The 20,563-nt window shown below is 41.1% G+C and overlaps 1 protein-coding gene across 1 annotated transcript in view; it reads right to left on the reverse strand.

Moving 5' to 3' along the window:
• The window catches only part of PRPF39 (pre-mRNA processing factor 39), a 56,132-nt gene extending 35,923 nt beyond the window's left edge, over positions 1-20,209 (reverse strand). Inside the window, exons 1-2 of the mRNA XM_060788007.2 lie at positions 20,103-20,209; positions 3,238-3,607 (exon numbers count right to left, since the gene is read on the reverse strand). Coding sequence (XP_060643990.2) covers positions 3,238-3,570 — 333 coding nt within the window. The 5' untranslated portion in view covers positions 3,571-3,607; positions 20,103-20,209. The remainder of the gene's footprint in view (positions 1-3,237; positions 3,608-20,102) is intronic.
• Positions 20,210-20,563: the final 354 nt, after the last annotated feature.

Below are 20,563 nucleotides of genomic sequence, written 5' to 3' on the forward strand. Positions count from 1 at the left end.
CTCAAAGATTGGAGAAATCAGAAATGATGCAAATGGGAGGAGAATCCCAGGCCAAAGGGACCACCTCCCCCTCCGTATTAACTGCTCAGCTGGGATCATATTGCTCTACCTTCATTCATCCTCAGGAATTCTGAAAGAACAGGCAATAAGGTGGTGGTGGTGACGAGCCTGCACGTGCTTCATACAGTTCTGGCTGCCACAATCTTCCAGCAGGAACATGTTTTTGCCAGTATCAGCAAACCAACATTAATCATTAGACATACTAACCAAGGCCAATGGCAGATAATTTCTACGGGCTCTAAGAGATTAAATGAAATCTAACTGAAAGCTTCAAAGTGAAAGGAGGCTCCCTTCTCTGAATAGTTTAGGAGCAAATAAAAACCCTTATAAAAGCATTTTACTCTACTACTTTGGGAAATCAAGGCACATGTCATTTGCATTAACACCTGGCAAAGAACCAAACTGGGAACATTTTCAAAGAGCTGGAAATCATTAGCAAGAAGCCATGTGTTGAAACGGCTCTCCGAGATGCTATAATCAGGCTATTTCAAAAGACGAAGAATGTTCCAAAGTATCAGGGTTATAAATGCATTCTGGCTTGTCTGCCTTCTTGTTTTGAAAGGTATTTGGAAAGAAAGATAACGACATAATTTCTGCAGATACAAATAACAACAAAACAAATTCACAGCGCAAACAAACAAAAACACAAAACACTCATTTTCACCGAAGAGCATTCTGATGTGATTTAGGTTGCCAACAATACTTTGCAACAGTTTTAGATTCTTATAGTTTTGCAGACAAATTTCAAGCTGCTTTATAAAAAGCTCTGTAGAACTCTTAATGCCTCCAAGCTTGTGAATTATTATTATTATTATTGTTATTATTATTATTATTAAACTTTATTTGTACCCCGCTAGCATCTCCTGAAGGACTCGGTGCGGCTTACAAAGGCCAAGGTCTCAACATAACAACAACAAACAATAACAATGCAAGCAAATTAAAAACATAAGCAATAACACAACAAAACATTACACTATTACACAATAAAATCAGGGCCGGGCCAATGATGGGTACAGGTTAAAAGTGCTGGGTGTGTGAGGTGGTATGTTGGAGTTCTGGGCAAGTGCAATGTGCAGAGAGTATTAAACTCTAATAAAGTGCTTCTGGGACAGGGTGCTGGAGGTTATCCTATTCTAGGAAGGCACATCGGAATGAATCCACATCCTTCCCTTTACCCCAGTCAAAATTGCTTTGAAATCAACCTTTCAACAAACTTCCTGTCCAAGCAGCCATCTTTGTATCTCCCAAGCTGTTCAGCAGTGGAACTCTCTGCCCTGGAGTGTGGTGGAGGCTCCTTCTTTGGAGGCTTTTAAACAGAGCCTGGATGCACATATGTCAGGGGTACTTTGAATGCGATTTTCCTGCTTCTTGGCAGAATGGGGTTGGACTGGATGGCCCATGAGGTCTCTTCTAAGTGTGATTCTATTCAGTGACCCAGAAAGAGGACAGAACAATGTAACAGAGGAGAGGAAAGGGGCAATGCTCCCCACCCTCAGGCATTTAAGGGGAGAACACAACAGGGATTACACTTGCCAGCAGCTTTCTCTTTACCCCTAGAAGTCAGCAAGGACCAGGATTCCATAATCTGTTGGAAGTGACTTTTGAAGGTTATCCTCCACGTGGAAATTTAGAACTGCCATGATTCCAAAGGGAGGTTTCAGTGGTTGTTCAGGCTTTCAGCCTCCTAGCTCTGGAGAACTGACAAAGCCTAAAACCTGGGGGAAAGGACAAGGCTTCGAACCAACATTCAGGAAGGCTAAGATAGAATCTTCCTTGCTGTCCTTGTCTTTGCCTTTGGAAGTGAAAACTTTTCTTTCCTAACAAGGTTCTAAGCACTGACTGCAAATGCTTTCAACAGTATGCTGTTTGGCGATCATTAGGTTCTTTTTGTGTCTTTTAATGAATTGAAATGGTTTTAATTCTACTGATAGTTTAATGGCATTTTAGTAACAACTTTTTATATCTTCTACTTAGGTCTCTGGAAATCTATACAAATAAAAATGTAATGGTTGTTTGTGGGATTAACATAACTAAAAAACCACTGGATGAATTGACACGAAATTTGGACACAATACACCTATCAGGCCAACGAGTGACCATCACTCATAAAAACACTGAAAAACACAATGGAAGGGACTTAAAAAATCAAAAAGACACTACAGCGCATGCACAAAAACAACTCCCTCTGGCAAACAAAACACATAACAGCATAAAAGCATATCTATACTCTCTTTCGGACTCCCCGCATTCCCTAGACCAGGCCCTTTAGGAGAGGAGGATTTAAATGCACTGCTTCCAAGATGCAAGCTTTCTTCTTCTTGGATTTCTTTGAGAGCATCCCAATCCCTGCAGATTTCCAATTTCCTATTCCTGGATTGCAACTCCCAGGAATCCTCCAGATAGATAGATTAGATAGAGATAGATAGGTAGGTTGGTAGATAGGTGGATCAGGAGGACTGCTGGGAGTTGCAGTCCAAGAATAGGTAGAGAAGGAAGAACGGGAAGAAAGAGGAAGGGAAAGAAAAGGGGGGTGAAGAGAAGAGGAAGAGGAGGAAGAGGAGGAAGAGGAGGAAGAGGAAGAAGAGGAAGGAAGGAAGGAAGGAAGGAAGGAAGGAAGGAAGGAAGGAAGGAAGGAGAGAAAGAAAGGAGAAACGGAGGGAACGCATGGTGGGTATAGCTAGTGTTTTTAATTTTTTTTATTTTCCATTTTTGTTAAGCTACCATGAGCCCCATCATTCAGGAAAAGGTGTGATAGACAGGTGGCCTTCCATCCTCAAAGATTCTGCACCCACAGATTCAACCATACAAGGTTTCAAATTAATGTTGAAATCCAAGCAGCGAACCTTAACCTTGCCATTCTATATCAGGGACTGGCCATTTTACCACATCATTTTTATAATGGGATCTGAGCATCCAGAGGATACTTAAGGCTAACTGTTAAATCACTGCAAGAAGGAAGGATAGTTCTATTGTTCGGACACTGCCCCCCCCCCCCCAAAGGGCTTCTTGCAGGGTGTCTTCCGAAGCTTACCTGGGGACACCTTTTGCAGCTTCAGCCAAGGATGAGACAGTCCAGGGCAGCTTGGGGATGAGAACTGAAGAGCAAAACTAGCATATATTGAAACAACAAATTATCAGCAAAACAAGACCAGAGGGGAGAAAGACGAAAAAACTCACCTCTTGCTCGACGTACTGCAGGAGATAAACCCAGCCTGTGAAATCCTGTGGATTGGTTTCAACTACGTTCCAGAACTTGTCAAACTCAGAAGGGAAGGAGTCCTCAGAGTCAGCCGTCTTCTCTGCCTCAGCGCCTGGCGCTTCGCTGTCCTGGGCCTCCTCCTCCTCCTGGGGCTGAGCGCTGGGGGAATTATCCGGAGACTGCTCCATCTCTGTGACGCTCATGATTTCGGTGCCGAAATCTGCCGGACGCTCGCTCTGGGCTTCACTATCTTTACCCATGTTCTCGGTTTTCAAATCAGTGCTGTCGTCCTTAGGATCGGAACTCTGCATAGCGATCAAAGCACCTCTTGTTCCGTTATAACGTAGCCTGTGAAAGCAGAAGAGCACCATCATCTCCCAAAGAAAGTAACTCACAGTGGCCGCCTCTACCATGTTCTAGATCAGTGGTTCTCAACCTGGGGGTTGGGACCCCTAGGGGGGGAGGTCATGAGGGTGTGTCAGAGGGGTCACCAAAGCCCATCAGAAAGCACAGTATTTTCTGTTGGTCATGGGGGTTCTGTGTGGGAAGTTTGGCCCAATTCTATCGTTGGTGGGGTTCAGAAAACTACAAATCCCATTGATGGCATCGAATTGTGCTGATATATAGACCACCTTGAGTCGCCTGCGGGCTGATATGGGCGGGATAAGGATAATGTAAATAAATAAATAAATAAACTACAACTCCCAAATGTCAAGGTCTATTTTCCCCAAACTCCACCAGTATTCACATATGGGCATATTGAGTGCTTGTGCCACGTTTGGTCTAGATTTACCATTGTTTGAGTCTATAGCGCTTTCTTGAACTACAACTCCAAAACTCAAGTTCAATGCCCACCAAACCCTTCCAGTATTTTCTGTTGGTCATGGGAGTTCTGTGTGCAAAGTTTGGTGCAGATCCATTGTGGGCTGGGTTCAGAATGCTCTATGATTGTTGGTGAACTATAAATCCCATCAGTTACAACTCCCAAATGTCAAGTCTATTTTCCCCCAAACTCCCCCAGTTGTCACATCTGGGCATATTGAGTGTTCATGCCAAGTTTGGTCCAGGTCCATCATTGTTTTGAGTCCACACTGCTTCCAGGATGTAGGTGAACTACAACTCCAAAGCCTCAAGGTCAATGCCCACCAAACCCTTACAGTATTTTCTGTTGGTCATGGGAGTTCTGTGTGCCAAGTTTGGTTCGATTCCATCGTTGGTGGAGTTCGGAATGTTCTCTGATTTTAGGTTAACTATAGATACCAACACCTACAACTCCCAAATGACAAAATCAACCCCCCCCCCAACCCACCAGTATTCAAATGTGGGAGTATTGGTTATTTGTGAATGAAAATACATCCTGCATATCAGATATTTACCTGACGATTCATAACAGTAGCAAAATTATAGTTATGAAGTAGCAACAAAAATGTTATGGTTGGGGGTCACCACAACATGAGGAACTGTTTTAAGGGGTCACGGCATTAGGAAGGTTGAGAAACACTGTTCTAGATGAACTGAGGAAGACTAAAAACATAGGAAACAAAGGCTCAAAAGAAGGGGCCAGACTTCCAAAGCAAAGGCCAAAACTGAAGTAAGATGCTAAAGCATCAGAGACAGAACCATCTCATACACAAAAGGATGTGCAAAACTTTATACGAATAATAAATAACTGTCTGTCTCGGTTGACACTGAGAATCAAAATCAAGACTGGTTTGACACCACAATTACTTTTTTTCCCTTACAAATCTGCCTGAGCATACCAATTCAGAGTAGATGGGAAAAACTGCCCAAGCTCCTGTGCAACTCCAAAGGGTAACTGAACTTATTCTGCCACATGCAAGGTACGAGCAGAATGTCATGAGGAGAAAGATCCATTTTGGGCAGAGGAACTCTAGATAAAGCCCTGGAACTATTTAGTGCTCAAGTTTAATCCTGTAGTCTGAACTGCAATCTGAAAAACTTGATAGAAAATAAATAGGTTTATGTGAAGTACCTATAACCCTTTAGCCAAAAAGGACGCCAGAAAGAATCATTTCATGTTCTAAAGACATGCCAAGAGCTGTGTAAAAAAAAATCTGCAATATCTGAGCTTGATTTCCTCTCCATTTTCATCAGTTTAGACGATGTTGATTGTAGAGTTTTCCCTTCATACTGATTTCAAAAGCAAGTAATGACAGCCCTTTGAAAGCAGACTTTGCAATGCTGTTCAAAACCTGTCAGTCCTTCTGATATGATACTGCAGACTAGAGCAAGGCAATTCAGTTTCATGCACGCAAGCTCCCTCGCTCTCAAACATGCACAAAGAACAGCCTGCCAACGTCAAGTTTTCAATTCACTGGTTCAAACACGTCCAAAGAACCTTCGCCAACTGTGAGGGAGCCAAATATTGCCAATCCAACTTCAATAGAGGCCTATCTCAGATCAGCACCCAAGGAGAGCGATCATCTTTCCCACTACTTACAAAGAGAAGCTGCATTGCTCAGTTGATATCGGATACTCTCCAGCTGTCCTCTCCATTACTGTGCCTGCACAACCCAAGTTCCACAAACCCTCAAGACCATAAAATAACCATCTTATCTATTCTCAAAGACCAACCAGGAAGAGTAAGGGAAGAGCCCCTACCAAACCTGAACCCCATTGGATGAGGGAACAGCCATAGATGCTTCTCGCAGTCCTTCTTCTGTAGACCTCCTTGGCAAACCAACCTAATAATCCTAGGGAGGATTAGAATCCTGTATTTGGAGAAATGGAAAGGTCTACCTAGCTCAGCCCCTGCCATCGTTAAAGCAGCCTTATCAAGCAAAGTCCTCACCTTTGTGGTGGATTCAAAAAGCTGTTGACACTAAGGCTTCTAAACCAACAAAGCCTCCTCTCTTGAAACAATGTCCATACACCTAGATAGCAATTCTTCAAAATCCCAACACCTTTATATCACATTGCAATGCAAAAGAAAGGCCTCCTACCCTGGACAACTGCAAAAGTCTGCAATTAGGGTGTGTCAAAAAAGCCTTTCCCATCCCATCCCTGAGGGTCAGGCATTGCTTCTGCGATAATCCCTAACTTTGCAGGACCAAAGGCTTGGGGGAGGCATCATCTGCACATTTTAATCAAGATGGACACACTACCTGTCAGTCTTTGATGTGGGGATCCTCCCACACTGCTTCTAAGGGTACCACTTAGTAATCTCTAACTAAGGTGTGGGCTAAATGACAGCAACCAGTCAGAGCAGGGCTGTAATTGAAAAGGCAAAATAAATTCAGTTCCCAGTGACTCTGCCTGGGAAAGGCATCCTAAGCAATGTTTCAGAACAAAAGTAAAACCCTTATTACACCAATCTAGATGAAAGAGGAAAGGGAGAAGAATGTTGTACCCAACAAGGAGAACCCTTTCCCAAGGCTCTTCTTTTAAAAAGATGAGAAGAATCCTAAGAGAAAACTGGATCAAAATGCTGTACCAATGGTACTTAACAACGAGCAAACTGGCTAAATATTACAAAAATGTTAATGAAAAATGCTGGAAATGTATGGACAACAGAGGCACTTTTTTCCACCTATGGTGGAACTGCAAAAAGGTTAAAAAAATTTGGCAAGAGATACATGAAATAACGACTAAAACACTGGAGTTAAGAATAGAGAAAAAAGCAGAGTACTATCTATTAGGAATCTTCGATTTCGAAATAGACAAGAACAAAGATAAACTCTTTTTCCACATGGCGACCGCTGCAAGATTAGTACTGGCAAGTAAGTGGAAGAGCGAAGAAACTCCAAAAGTGGATGATTGGAAACTAAAGTTGATGGACATAATGAACATGGACACTTTGACTCAATATATAAAAATCAAACAGAGGACTGGGAGCAGTAACACTGATTGGTCTCCAATCAGGAAATATTTAGGAGGAAATCAAGAGTAGAAAAGGTGAACGGAGAAGAAGGAAAGAAGATGGAAAATCTAAAGTGGAAGACCACACAAATACTAACCAAAATATGGGGGCAACAAATGATTAAAGGGGATAAGCTAGCTTCATACTAACACACTTCACGTCCCACTTTCCAACCATGCACAACCCCTCCCCCCTCCGTCCATGGTTAGATAAGGGACACCCCACAAAGTCCGACCCACAGTACCCTACCCTACTCCATAGATAGTTTTTTTTCTCCCTCTCCCTCCCCTTTTTCCCTTCTCCCCCGTCCCTATCCCTCCCAAACTGTCCTTCTTTTAAAGTTAATCCAGTATGTCAATGATCAACATCTTATTGATGTACAACCACTAAAAAAAGCCCTAATAAAAATTTAATTAAAAATAATAAAAAAAAGATGAGAAGAATCTATCACTTCATTCAGAGACTGAAAAAAAAAACGTATCATGCGTGGGCAGTACATGCTTTGAATTTCAGTTGTCACTCCTCCAGGAACAGACGGTTTCACAACTCCAGAAAAAATGCTAGAAAATGTAATGGCAGGAAAAAGTATCTAATAGCTTACTGTTATTTTCAGCTATCACAATATTTTAATAATAATAAATCATAATAAAATTTTATTTCTAACCCTTCCTCTCTCCCCGGAGGGACTCAGGGAGGCTTCCAAGTACAAAGGCAATGCCATATACAATCATAAAATCAAAGGCAGCTATTCAATGCCATATGCAATCATAAAAACACAGCACAATAAAATAGCAAATCATAGTTTAAAGGTGCATATAAAATAGATTTTATGGCAAGGATAAACAAACAGGTCTCATAAAGTACAATAGCAATAAGTACTGTTTAAGTATAGAATCTAGAAATATAAAATACAAATGTAGAAGTGGCTCACAATATTTTAAGCCTAAGCAGAGAATTGCGTGAAGGTTCACTGGGAGAAGTACTTTGCAGTTTTTCCCATTTTGGGACCATGGTTTGGAAATGTGCTCTCCTTAGAAGCCTATGTGGGACCACAATTCAGCACCAAGATCAAAAAGCACTTTACCAAAGCCTCCTGGGTCCAAGAAACTTGGCCTGAAGCAGCTGAAAGGTATGGTTTCTACAGGGTTTGCAATTATTCAGTTTCTTTAGGTTGTTTAATTCATATTATATGTATTAGGGTATTTAAATTACTTTTGCCTACATGCTGTCCTGAAATCTTATGGCACTGGGTAGGAATGAAGTTTTTAATTTCTGTCAAATAAGCATAGACACCATGTCCAACAACATAGAAAACTATGGAGATTACTTTCCTTACCTTAAGGCTGTAATTTTAGGCTGCTTTGCTTTAGGTAAGCCTTTCTAAACATGAAGACTTCCTTCTCATTAAATGTGAATACAACTGGGCTGCACACATATATAATAGCAGTTAGGAGAAGATTAACCAGCAAGGAACCGACTTTTCATTTTAATTATTTATTGAGAAAGAACAGCTATTTTAGTTCACTGTAAAGGGCAAAATGCTGTCAATGTGAATGAACGTTCTGAACTAGGAAAGAAAGGGACTTATTATACATTGGTTGATTATTATTTTAAGTTGTTTGAGAAAAGGTAGAATTTCTACAGAGATAAGTAAAAATAAGACATAGTTTAAAACATGGGGCCCCAGGGTCTGATGATCTAAGTCCTAAATGTTCAGTGACCACTGAATGATTCTGAGATGTTTTTACAGCTTTGGTAAAAACACAGACAGACACATGGAATTTCTATTCTTCCTAGATGAAATGAAGTTGCTTTCAAGTATGTTTCTGACCTATAGTGACTATAAGGCAGTGGTTCCCAACCTGTGGTCCTCAAGAACAAGCGTATGATCTGCGGCCTCACCATTACTACACCACTGCCACAAAACCACATGACAATGGGAACGACTGGTCCCGCGAAACCCGAGGCAACTGGGATGTCAGGAGGGGAGAGGCTGACTACCCACAAAAAATCACTACTATACTGTCTGTACGCCCCATTCTTTTCCAAAATTATAACCTAGTTATATTGCACCTGGTCTTGTCCAGCATTATTTTAAAAAATTTAACTATTACATTTGGCCCAGCCATTGGTTTTTAAATGTTACTGTGATATTGTCGATGTTTACTGCCTATTTTTTTGTTTATGAGCTTTATTATATTGTTTTGTATTACTGCTGTTGTTGGTTTTTTTGTTTTTTTTTGGTGATGTATTGTGGGCTCGGCCTCATGGAAGCCGCACCGAGTCCCTTGGGGAGATGGTAGGGGTAAAGGTAAAGGTAGTCCCCTGACATTAAGTCCAGTCATGTCTGACTCTGGGGTGTGGTGCTCATCTCCATTTCTAAGCCGAAGAGCTAGCGTTGTCCGTAGACACCTCCAAGGTCATGTGGCCGGCATGACTGCATGGAGTGCCCTTACCTTCCCGCCGGAGCGGTACCTATTGATCTACTCACATTTGCATGTTTTCGAACTGCTAGGTTGGCAGAAGCTAGGGCTGACAGCAGAAGCTCACGCCGCTCCCCGGAATCGAACCTGCGACCTTTCGATCAACAAGCTCAGCAGCTCAGTGCTTTAACCCACTGCGCCACTGGGGGAGATGGTAGCAGGGTATAAATAAATTATTATTATTATTATTATTATTATTATATTCCGTCAGCTCTAGATTATTAAATATGGTTTTCAGTGGGCAAGCAGATGGCGACTACTGGATGGTATATGTTCTGTATCAGAAACTAGAGCTGATGTGGTCTCTCCAATGCAGTTTTCTGAATCAGCACCCCAAATAACAAAACCAAATCTATAAAGTTGACCAAAAACTTATTTGTAATCCTTTTGGTACTAATATTGGAGCGTGGTCCTTAGTCAAAGTGGTCCCTGGTCAAAAAAAAGTTGGGAACCACTGCCCTAAGGCAAACCTATCACAGGGCTTGTTGGCAAGATTTATTCAGAAGAGGTCCTTATGGCATAATCTCCCACTAACACAGTGAAAGGGGACTAGATGACCGGAGGGGACGGTGAAGGCCAGAAAACCATTCATCCCGCCTTCTCCACAATGCTCAGTGTGACTCAGACAAATAAAGGGCACAAGAATAAAATGTTTAATATTTAAAGCCAAAGATAACATCCCAAAAAAGAGCAGCAATAAAAGAAGGCTTAAAACTATCAGGGAGTCTTGGAGGGCCTGGGCTCAAGGCTAAGAAATGAGCATCCAACTCTCTCACTGAGGCAGACAATGTGGAAACACAATGCCCACCCCTGTCCCTGACTAGCTCATGCCCCACACATACTGTCTGCACAGAAATGCAACTGGTTCCCCAAGCTGAGGAGAGGAAATGGCCTGAGATTCAGGGAATGAGGCGTGGGGTGCAAAGGGTGTCTACAGAATCTCCCTCCCCCAAGACTGGGTGGGGATACTTCCTAAACTGGCTTATGCTCATGAGATGAAGTTCTCAACCTTTCCCTAGAAGGATAGAAATAAGCACAACAAGCCATTAATTGACATTTTTATAGAGAAAAACTCATCCCTACCCACAAGAATCAAAATACTTGTTTATATGTTGGTCTTTAAAAGTCCAGGGCAGAAGAACACAACTAAACAGACCACATCTACAACAACGAACAAATAATTTACTCTGTTGGCCTTTTCTTTCTGCTGCTGAAAGCTTTGAAGTCATTCCTGACTCACAGAGCCCCTAAGGTGAAGCTATCACTGGGTTTTCTGGGCAAGGCTTCCTCAGAGGGAGTTTGCCTTTGCCTCTGCCTTCCTTCTGAGGCTGAGAGCGATTTGCTCAGGGTCACTCACTGGGTTCTCATGGATGAGAGGGGACCCGAACCCTGGTCTTCCAAGTCACAGTCCACCCTCTCTCCATCCTTTGTTTCCATTTTTTTATAAACAAAATTCTATCAAGTAAACAAAAGCCTCCAGGAATGTTTTCCCTAGCTTTCATTCCAGCACAGCCAGCCCTTTTTGCAGAGAGGATTTTCAATCAAAGCAAACCTGACTTTGGCAGGTCACTTGGAAGGACATACTACCAAGACACGTCAGAGAGCAAACAGAACAGAGGAATGTATTCCTGGCAAACTTGCCTGTTCTAAATGTAAGGAAATCTTCACAGAAGTGAAGACAGCATTAAGAGAGAAGTAAGCCAAAAAAGTAAGCTGGAAGAAGTCAGAAATTAACAGTCTGTTGCAGCAGTTTGCCAAGAGGCAATAACGGCCATAACCCGTCCTATATCCCCACCTGTACCTACTCAGAAGTAAGTCAATTTAAGAGGGATGCTCCCAGTTAATTGTGCATCAAACTACAGCTTAAGACTGGGTTCATTTAAAGGTTTTAATTAAGCAGCTGGAACAAAAGTGCTAAACAGATCACAAGTTACATGTGTAGTAACTGAGAATGCCTACCAGAAGTTTATTTCATGCAGCAAAGCCAATGACAATGCTTTTGTAGTAATAATAATAATATAATAATAATATAATAATATTATAATAATACTTTATTTATATACCACTCCATCTCCCCAAGGGGACTCAGGTAACATCACAAAACATACAAAGTAAAAAAACAACATAACCATAAGATTAACAAAACAAAATATTAGCATAAAAATTGTGTGTTGTTTTTGCTTGGCCAAGTTATTTTAAATACATTAACGTTAGGATGTTTGTGCTATGATCTGCAGAGCTAGGGAATAGAAAGGATAGATACTGTTAGATGTTTGAGAGAGAGACGATACCTTCTGCTATCCTGGCGCTATGAAACAGCCCCTCTTTTTAGGCTGTCCTTTTTCAACATATCCCAACATCTGCACAACTTTATTTATTTATTTAGAACATTTATATCCCGTCCTATTCTCGACCCCCGAGGAGGGACTCAGGACCGCTACCAACAGGCAACAATTCGATGACAATACAATGTAAAAACAGGAATAAAATACACAATTACATAAAATGATTATAAATATACATTAAAAACAGTTTGCCAGGTTTAAAACATCCCCCAAATCAGTCCAAATTACGGTCCATAAAATCTGTTTTACAAAGGCTTGCTCCCACAGCCAGGATTTAAGCTTCTTGCGAAAAGTCAGGAGGGAAGGGACAGATATAACCTCCTTAGGGAGAGAGTTCTACAGCTTTGGGAGCCACCATGGAGAAGGCCCTGTCTCTCGTCCCCACCAAACGTGACTGCGATGGTGGCGGGACCGAGAGCAGGGCCTCCCCAGAAGATCTTAAGGCCCTTGACGGTTTATAGGGGGAGACGCGTTTGGACTTGTAAGCTGAGCCAGAGCCGTTCAGGGCTTTATAGGTCAAAACCAGCACTCTGAATTGTGCTCGGAAGCTAATCGGAAGCCAGTGGAGCTAGTGTAGCAAGGGAGTTGTGCGCTCCCTGCACCCCGCTAGCAGACTGGCTGCTGAGAGTTGGACTAGCTGAAGCTTCCAGGCAGTCTTCAGAGGCAACCCCACATAGAGTGCATTACAGTAGTCTATTTGGTATGTAACCAGAGCATGGACCACTGTGGCCAAGTCAGACCTCCCAAGATATGGGTGCAGCTAGCGTACAAGTTTTAACTGTGCGAAAGCTCCTCTGGCCACTGCTGAGATCTGGGGTGCCAAGTTCAGCAATGAGTCCAGGATCACTCCCAAGCTGCGAACCTGCATCTTCAGGCTGTAAGCCTATACCCTGTTTGGCCTTATTTATTATTATTTATTTATTTACTTTATTTGTATACTGCTCTTCCTAGCCCTTAGGCGACTCAGAGCGGTTTACAACAATTTAGGTATACACAATACAAAATCATCAAGCATTTAAAAGCAATAGCATCACAAATCATTAAACATCAATATCAATACATCACTACATCAATATAACAAATCTATCAGGTCTCGTCAATGAAATCAGAATCCAAACTCATTATCCGATAGTCAATCAATCACACTGCTTAGTCGAATGCCTGTTCAAACAGCCAGGTCTTTACTTTCTTCCGGAATGCCAGCAAGGAGGGGGGTCGATCTAATATCTGCAGGAGGGGCGTTCCAGAGCCGAGGGGCCACCACTGAGAAGGCCCTGTCTCTCGTCCCCACCTTACAACTTGACCAGGAGGACCTCCATCTTGTCTGGATTCAATTTCAATTTGTTCGCTCTCATCCAGTCTGTAACGGCTGCCAAGCACCAGTTTGGGACTCACCTTAGGAGGAGGTGAGAAGGAGTGACAGAGTTGGGCATCATCTGCGTACAGATGGCACCGAACCCCGAAACTTTATCTACTATTTAGATACTACAAGCTGCACTTCAGCCAGCGGCAATTATAGCATTGTTGCTTAGAGAATTTGGAAAACAAGGAACAGCAAAAGAGTGTTTTGAAATGAACATAACTGTTAATTGTCAGACTTGTGATCCACAACAATCCCATCACTGCTCAGATTATTAGACTGCCTGGCCCTGAGCCCAAAAGATTACAGAAGTGCCTCTTCTTTAACACCCATATCTGTACACATTGCTAAGCTGTGGTTCAATGCAATATAGATGTCGGAGAGCTGGGGTGAGACTCAGCAAGGGTTGATAAACCAGGGACTCTCATTTACAACAGGCACAAAGAAGTTCCAGAGTTATCTTGATTCAAACCACAATGTCTGAAGGTGGCTCAGTCAGGGCTTTTCTGTTTTTAATAAGTCAATCTCACACAAATGAGCCCAGTTTCAGGGAAACAAGGTAAACAATCCTGGAGCCATCTAGGCAGTGCAGGGAGAGCATGCAAATCTGAATCTTGTTCTGCCTTGTTTCGCAGGGCCACCAAACAGAAATGTGTTTGGCAAACCTGGAGCAAGGTTATTTTTACATCTCATGTGATCTCCATGGGCATCTAGACCACCACCCACCTGCCTCACAACTTCCACCCAAATGTCTGCACCACACAACTCCTGCCAATCTCCCCTCTGCTCCCACACGTCTTCCTCTGCCATATGCCGTCTAACCTACAAGTCAGGCCAGGAACCCCATTCTCCTCTTTCAACACCTGTTTCCAGTACCCAGAAAGACACTGAACATTAAACAGTAAGATGAAAGAAAATCCCTATCCCTACAAAAAGGGGAGAAATACTCCCCACAAATCTCATGCTTTTGCTCCCTTTAAAAGATATACTTAGACAGTAAATCGACTATAGTCATAAAATCCTCAATTGGAAGAGATCCTAGGAGCCAGCCAATCTGCTTCCAGGCAGAACATCATCAAAACTTCACTTCACTTCTTAATTAGTCGCTCTCCACCGAGCGACTTACAATTTAAAATAGCATTTACACAATATGAATTGGACAATGCTTGAGAATGAGATGCTGATGGTGTTGCTTTTATTGTTTTTGTGATGTTCTTATACTGTTTAATGTTTTTAATCTATTATGTTTTATGTATACTGATTTGTTGGAAACCGCTTTGAGTCGCCAATTGGCTGAGAAAGACGATATACAAATATAGTAAATAAATATAAAATCCTTCCACATAAAAAACATTCAACAGTGACTATTTGGCAAATTAGATCTGATCACTTTACTTAAATGCACAACCAAACAGCCAAGTCTTGAACGCCTTTACAAAAGGTCGCAACTCCGACATATATGCCTCTAATATATGGAGGCAATGAGTTCCACAGAATTGGAGCATAGGTCGAAAAAGCTCTATGCTTTGTAGCTTCCAGGTGTACCTCCCTAGGGCCCAGGATGTATAGGAGAATTTCCTGGGTGGATCGAGGTAAATACTGATGGAAAAAAGGAATGAGGCGGTCCCTAAGATATAAAGGTCCTTGGCCATTTTGGGCTTTAAAAGTCAGGATCAGTATCTTGTAAGAGATCCGATGTTCTCTTGGTAGCCAATGCAGTTGTTGCAGAATCGGTGTCATATGGGATCTTAGAGATGATCCCGCTAGCAGCCTGGCCGCCGCATTTTGGACCATCCGAATCTTTTGGGTTGTTGACTTCAGAAGGCCGGCATATAAGCCGTTGCGACAGTCCAACCTCATGGTGACTGTTGCGTGGATGACCGTTGCCAATGCTTCTACCGAAAGGTCGGATGCCAATTTCCTTGCCTGGCGAAGATGAAAAAAGGCCTGCTTCCTTCTGGCAGTGATCTGGGCCTCCATCGTCAGCGATGAGTCCAACACAACCCCTTTAAGGCTTTTAACAGTGGCAGGCGGAACCAGAGAATTAAACACTCCCAACTGATGGCCATCTCGCCTCTGCTTGAAAAACCTCCAAAGAAGACTACTTTATCTGACTCCCAAGGCAGCAGATACCAAAGCCAAAGAGCTCTTACAGTCATTTCTGTGTTCACATCCTGCCTCCACTCACAGGACATCAAATTCAAGGGGGAACTCAACCTTTTGCACTCTGTCCTTCCATGTACAGGCTGCCTGCCATGTACACAATGACAAAAGGGTGTGCCCCCCCCCCCCCACATACAAAATGTCCTTGCTCCGAGTTATATAGTATGCTATCATCCAGAGCAAAGGCTCTGAAAGATATCTATCTAGAGCAGTGGTTCTCAACCTGGGGTCCCCAGATGTTTTTGGCCTACAACTCCCAGAAATCCCATCCAGTTTACCAGCTGTTAGGATTTCTGGGAGTTGAAGGCCAAAAACATCTGGGGACCCCACGTTGAGAACCACTGATCTGGAGTTTCCTTTCAGAAACAATAATATATACACACACACTCTTACTTTATACAGATGGAGCCCCCAGTAGCACAGCGGGTTAAACCCCTGTGCCGGCAGGACTGAAGACCCACAGGTCGCAGGTTCGAATCCGGGGAGAGCATGGATGAGCTCCCTCTGTCAGCTCCAGATCTCCATGCAGGGACATGAGAGAAGCCTCCCATCAAAACATTCTAGTGTCCCCTGGGCAACGTCCTTGCAGACCTCCAATTCTCTCACACCAGAAGCGACTTGCAATTTCTCAAATCGCTCCAGACACGACCAAAAAAACCCAACAACTTTATACAAAATAAGGACTGAGAATGAGACACTTTAAAACATGGGACTGTAGCCACAACACTCTCAAATAGCTGTGCTGAAACAAATTAATGCTTATCCAACATCTCAGGGACAAAAAGAGATTTGAGAGCTCTCTGGGATCAACAAAGATTATTCTTTGATTTAGACACAGATACAGCCCTAATTTTGTGTGCAACCCAATGTTTCCCTTTGGTTTTACTGCCCAGCCATTTGGCTATGTTTCCTTTCCTCAACCTCTTGGGGTTTTTCCTTCCCCTAAGCAAAGATAACCATCAATCCAACCTAGGCTTAAAGTCCATAAATGCATCCTACTGTATGTAATCAACAGAACAGAACATGCAGATATAAGGTAGAATTTAAATAGTCAAAGAAATAAATGCTTGCTAGACGATTTTCACTCTTCTTTGCCTCCCAAAAAAGGATTCCTCCTGAGGATATTTGCGGGGAGGGAGAGCCCTCTGAGAAGGCATTTTGGGGAAGGAGATACTTCAATTCCCCATCTTCTCTTTTTCCTGGGTGTGTTGTTTTATGTATTTATTCATTTATTTTATTTACTTGACTGATTTATGATGTATATGTTGCCTTTCTCCATGTCAGGGAGCCATGCCAGCTTCCACAGGGAGAAGAGGCGGAGTCTCCCTTACCTGAAACACCTGGGACAAGAAACGTTTCAGATTTTGGAATACCTGTATTTGCATATAATAATCTAATGAAATATCTTGGAGATGAGACTCAAGTCTAAACATGAAATTCATTAATGTTTCATACACACCTTAGAGACATAGCTTGGAGGCAATTTATACACATTATTTCTTCTTTTTGTAAAACTAAGTTTGCGTTCATTGACTCATCAAAAAGCAAAGAGGTTCGTGCAATTAGTAGAAGAACACGAGAAGTACTATTATTTATTTATTTGCTTTATTTCTATACCGCGTTTCTCAACCTATAATAGGTGACTCAATGCGGTTTACACAGAATTAATTACCACACATTAACAATTAAAACATAACATACACAATAGCAAACACACAACATTCATACAATGCCTCGATCTCAAACAAGATCCAGTCTCATATCCTTAAGCCGTTCCTATATTCAGTTTACCGTCATTCTGTGTGCAATTGCGCTGATTAGCCGAACGCTTGCTCGAAGAGCCAGGTTTTGAGCTTCTTCCTAAATGCCAGCAGTGAAGGGGCCTGTCTGATGTCACTTGGTAGGGCATTCCATAACCGAGGGGCCACCACCGAGAAGGCCCTGTCTCTCGTTCCCGCCAGCCGCGCCTGCGATGCAGGCGGAACCGAGAGCAGGGCCTCCCCGGACGATCTTAGTGTCCGTGTCGGTTCGTAGGAGGAGATGCGTTCGGAGAGGTAGGTGGGGCCGGAACCGTTTAGGGCTTTGTAGGCTAGTGCCAGCACCTTGAATTGTGTCCGGTAGGGGATTGGCAGCCAGTGGAGCTGGCTCAACAGAGGAGTGGTGTGCTCCCTGAGAGCTGCTCCCGTTAGCAACCTGGCTGCCGAGCGCTGGACCATCTGGAGCTTCCGGGCAGTCTTCAAGGGCAGCCCCACGTAGAGCGCGTTGCAGTAATCTATACGGGATGTGACCAGAGCGTGGACTACCGTGTATAAAAAGTACTAATATAAAAAGTAATACATATAGTAAATATATATACTATAAAACATATTATATATATATATATATATATATATATATATATATATATATACAGTATATATAATATCTGCATCACTCCTTCTTCTCCTACTACTAGTAGTAGGTATGGTGCCAGAATGCTGAGTCTCAACACATACTATACGAACATATAATATAATATTTAATATAAAAAGTAATATACAATATATATATATATGTATTAATTTTTATATTATATATTTATAGTATATATATTATAACATACAATGTAAAATAATATATAATATAAAACACATACCATACAAATACATAATACAATATATAATATAAAACACATACCATACAAATACATAATACAATATTTAATATAAAAAGTAATATACAATATATATATATGTATATTTTTATATTATATATTTTATAGTATATATATTTACTATATGTATTACTTTTTATATTATTTATTATATATTTTATAGTATATATATTATAATATATAATGTAAAATAATATATAATATAAAACACATACTATACAAATACATAATATAATATTTAATATAAAAAGTAATATACAGTATATATATATTATTTTATCTTATATATTTTATAGTATATATATTTATAGTATATATATACTATAATATATAATGTAAAATAATATATAATATAGAACACATACTATACGAATACATAATACAATATTTAACAAAAAGTAATACACAATATATATATGTATTACTTTTTATATTATATATTTTATAGTGTATATCTATTATAATATATAATGTAAAATAATATATAATATAAAACACATACTGTACAAATACGTAATACAATATTTAATATAAAAAGTAATATACAATATATATATGTATTACTTGTTATCTTATATATTTTATAGTATATATATTTATAGTATATATATATTATAATATATAATGTAAAATAATATATAATATAACACACATACTATACAAATACATAATACAATATTTAATATAAAAAGTAATATACAATATATATGTATTACTTTTTATATTATATATATTTAGTATATGTATTACTTTTTATATTATATATTATATATTTTATAGTATATATATTATAATATATAATGTAGAATAATATATAATATAAAACACATACTATACAAATATATAATACATTATTTAATAAAAAAAGTAAAATACAATATATATATATATTACTTTTTATATTTTATATTATATATTTTATAGTATATATATTTACTATATGTACTACTTTTTATATTATATATTTTGTAGTATATGTATTTACTATGCTCGTGGTCCCGCCTGCGTCGCAAGCCCTGCTCGTGGTCCTGCCTGCGTCGCAAGCACGTTTGGTGGGGACACGAGACAGAGCCTTTTCCGTGGTGGCCCCCCGTCTCTGGAACACTCTCCCCAAAGATCTTAGACAGGCCCCTACATTGGCAGTCTTCAGAAAGAACTTGAAGACCTGGCTGTTCCGATGTGCCTTCCCAGAATAGGAAATCTCCTATACCAAGTCCCAGAAGCACTTTATTAGAATTTAAGACTGGCGCACTCTGCACTTGCCCTATAACATCACCTGTCACATCAGCACTTTTAATCCTGTACCCTTTACTCTGGCCTGGCCCAGTTTTATTGTGTTTTGATGTATTGTTTATTGCTTGTGGTTTTGTTGTTTTAATACTGCTTTAATTGTTTTAATTTGCTTTGAGTGTATTGTTGTGTTGTGAGGCCTTGGCCTTTGTAAGCCGCATCGAGTCCTTCGGGAGAGGCTATCGGGGTACAAATTAAAGTTAATAATAATAATAATAATACTATATGTATTACTTTTTATATTATTATATATTTTGTAGTATATATTTTTATAGTATATATATTATAATATATAATGTAAAATAATATATAATATAAAACACATACTATACAAATACATAATACAATATTTAATATAAAAAGTAATTTACTATATATATATATATATATAATTTATTACATATAAGAAAACAAGTAATCTATAATGACAGTAACATGAACCATAACTAATACGAGGAATCCTGGTATCCCTCCTTTCCTTCCCTTCCCTTCTTCCCTATGGGGCCCCTGTGAGGCCTACTCCCTGAGGCGCCTGAGGGAAGCCTGCCTCTCGCCTGAGGGACTGAGGCCGACGAGCAGGCCCACCCCTCCGCCTCCCCGCCTCCCTCTCTCCCTTTGGAGGCCTCCCCTCCTTCTCCTCCTCCTCCTTCTCCGGCTCCCCTGGCTCACCTGCCCCTTCCTCTGGGCCATCAGCCCGGGAACCGACCCTCGCCCTCTCCTCCACCGCCGCCACCGCGTCGCCCCGCTTTCTCCTCACTGCGCACGCGCAGCACACCTCGCCGCCTCCCCTTCTTTACGTGACCTGCGCTGGCGGCGGGAAACCAGGCACGCATGCGCATGGGACTCCGCTCCCGAGGCTAAGAGGAAGGGGAAAACACGCATGCGCACAGGATTGCAAATGCCCCCAAGAGGGGGGAAACAGCGCATGCGCACCACCGCCCCTTCTCCACCTCCTTTTTTCTACCCAGACGTGGCTTCCTCGTGTCTTTTGAGCATGCGCATTGGAGCTGTACCTCTCCCACCTCACTCCCAGCCACTAAAAAACTGGAATCATTATATGTTGTATATGTTTATATTATAGATTACATTACACACACACACACATGTATATAATATATAATATATATACA

Source organism: Anolis sagrei, chromosome 1 (assembly GCF_037176765.1).
Source record: "Anolis sagrei isolate rAnoSag1 chromosome 1, rAnoSag1.mat, whole genome shotgun sequence".
Taxonomy (NCBI): Eukaryota; Metazoa; Chordata; class Lepidosauria; order Squamata; family Dactyloidae; genus Anolis; species Anolis sagrei.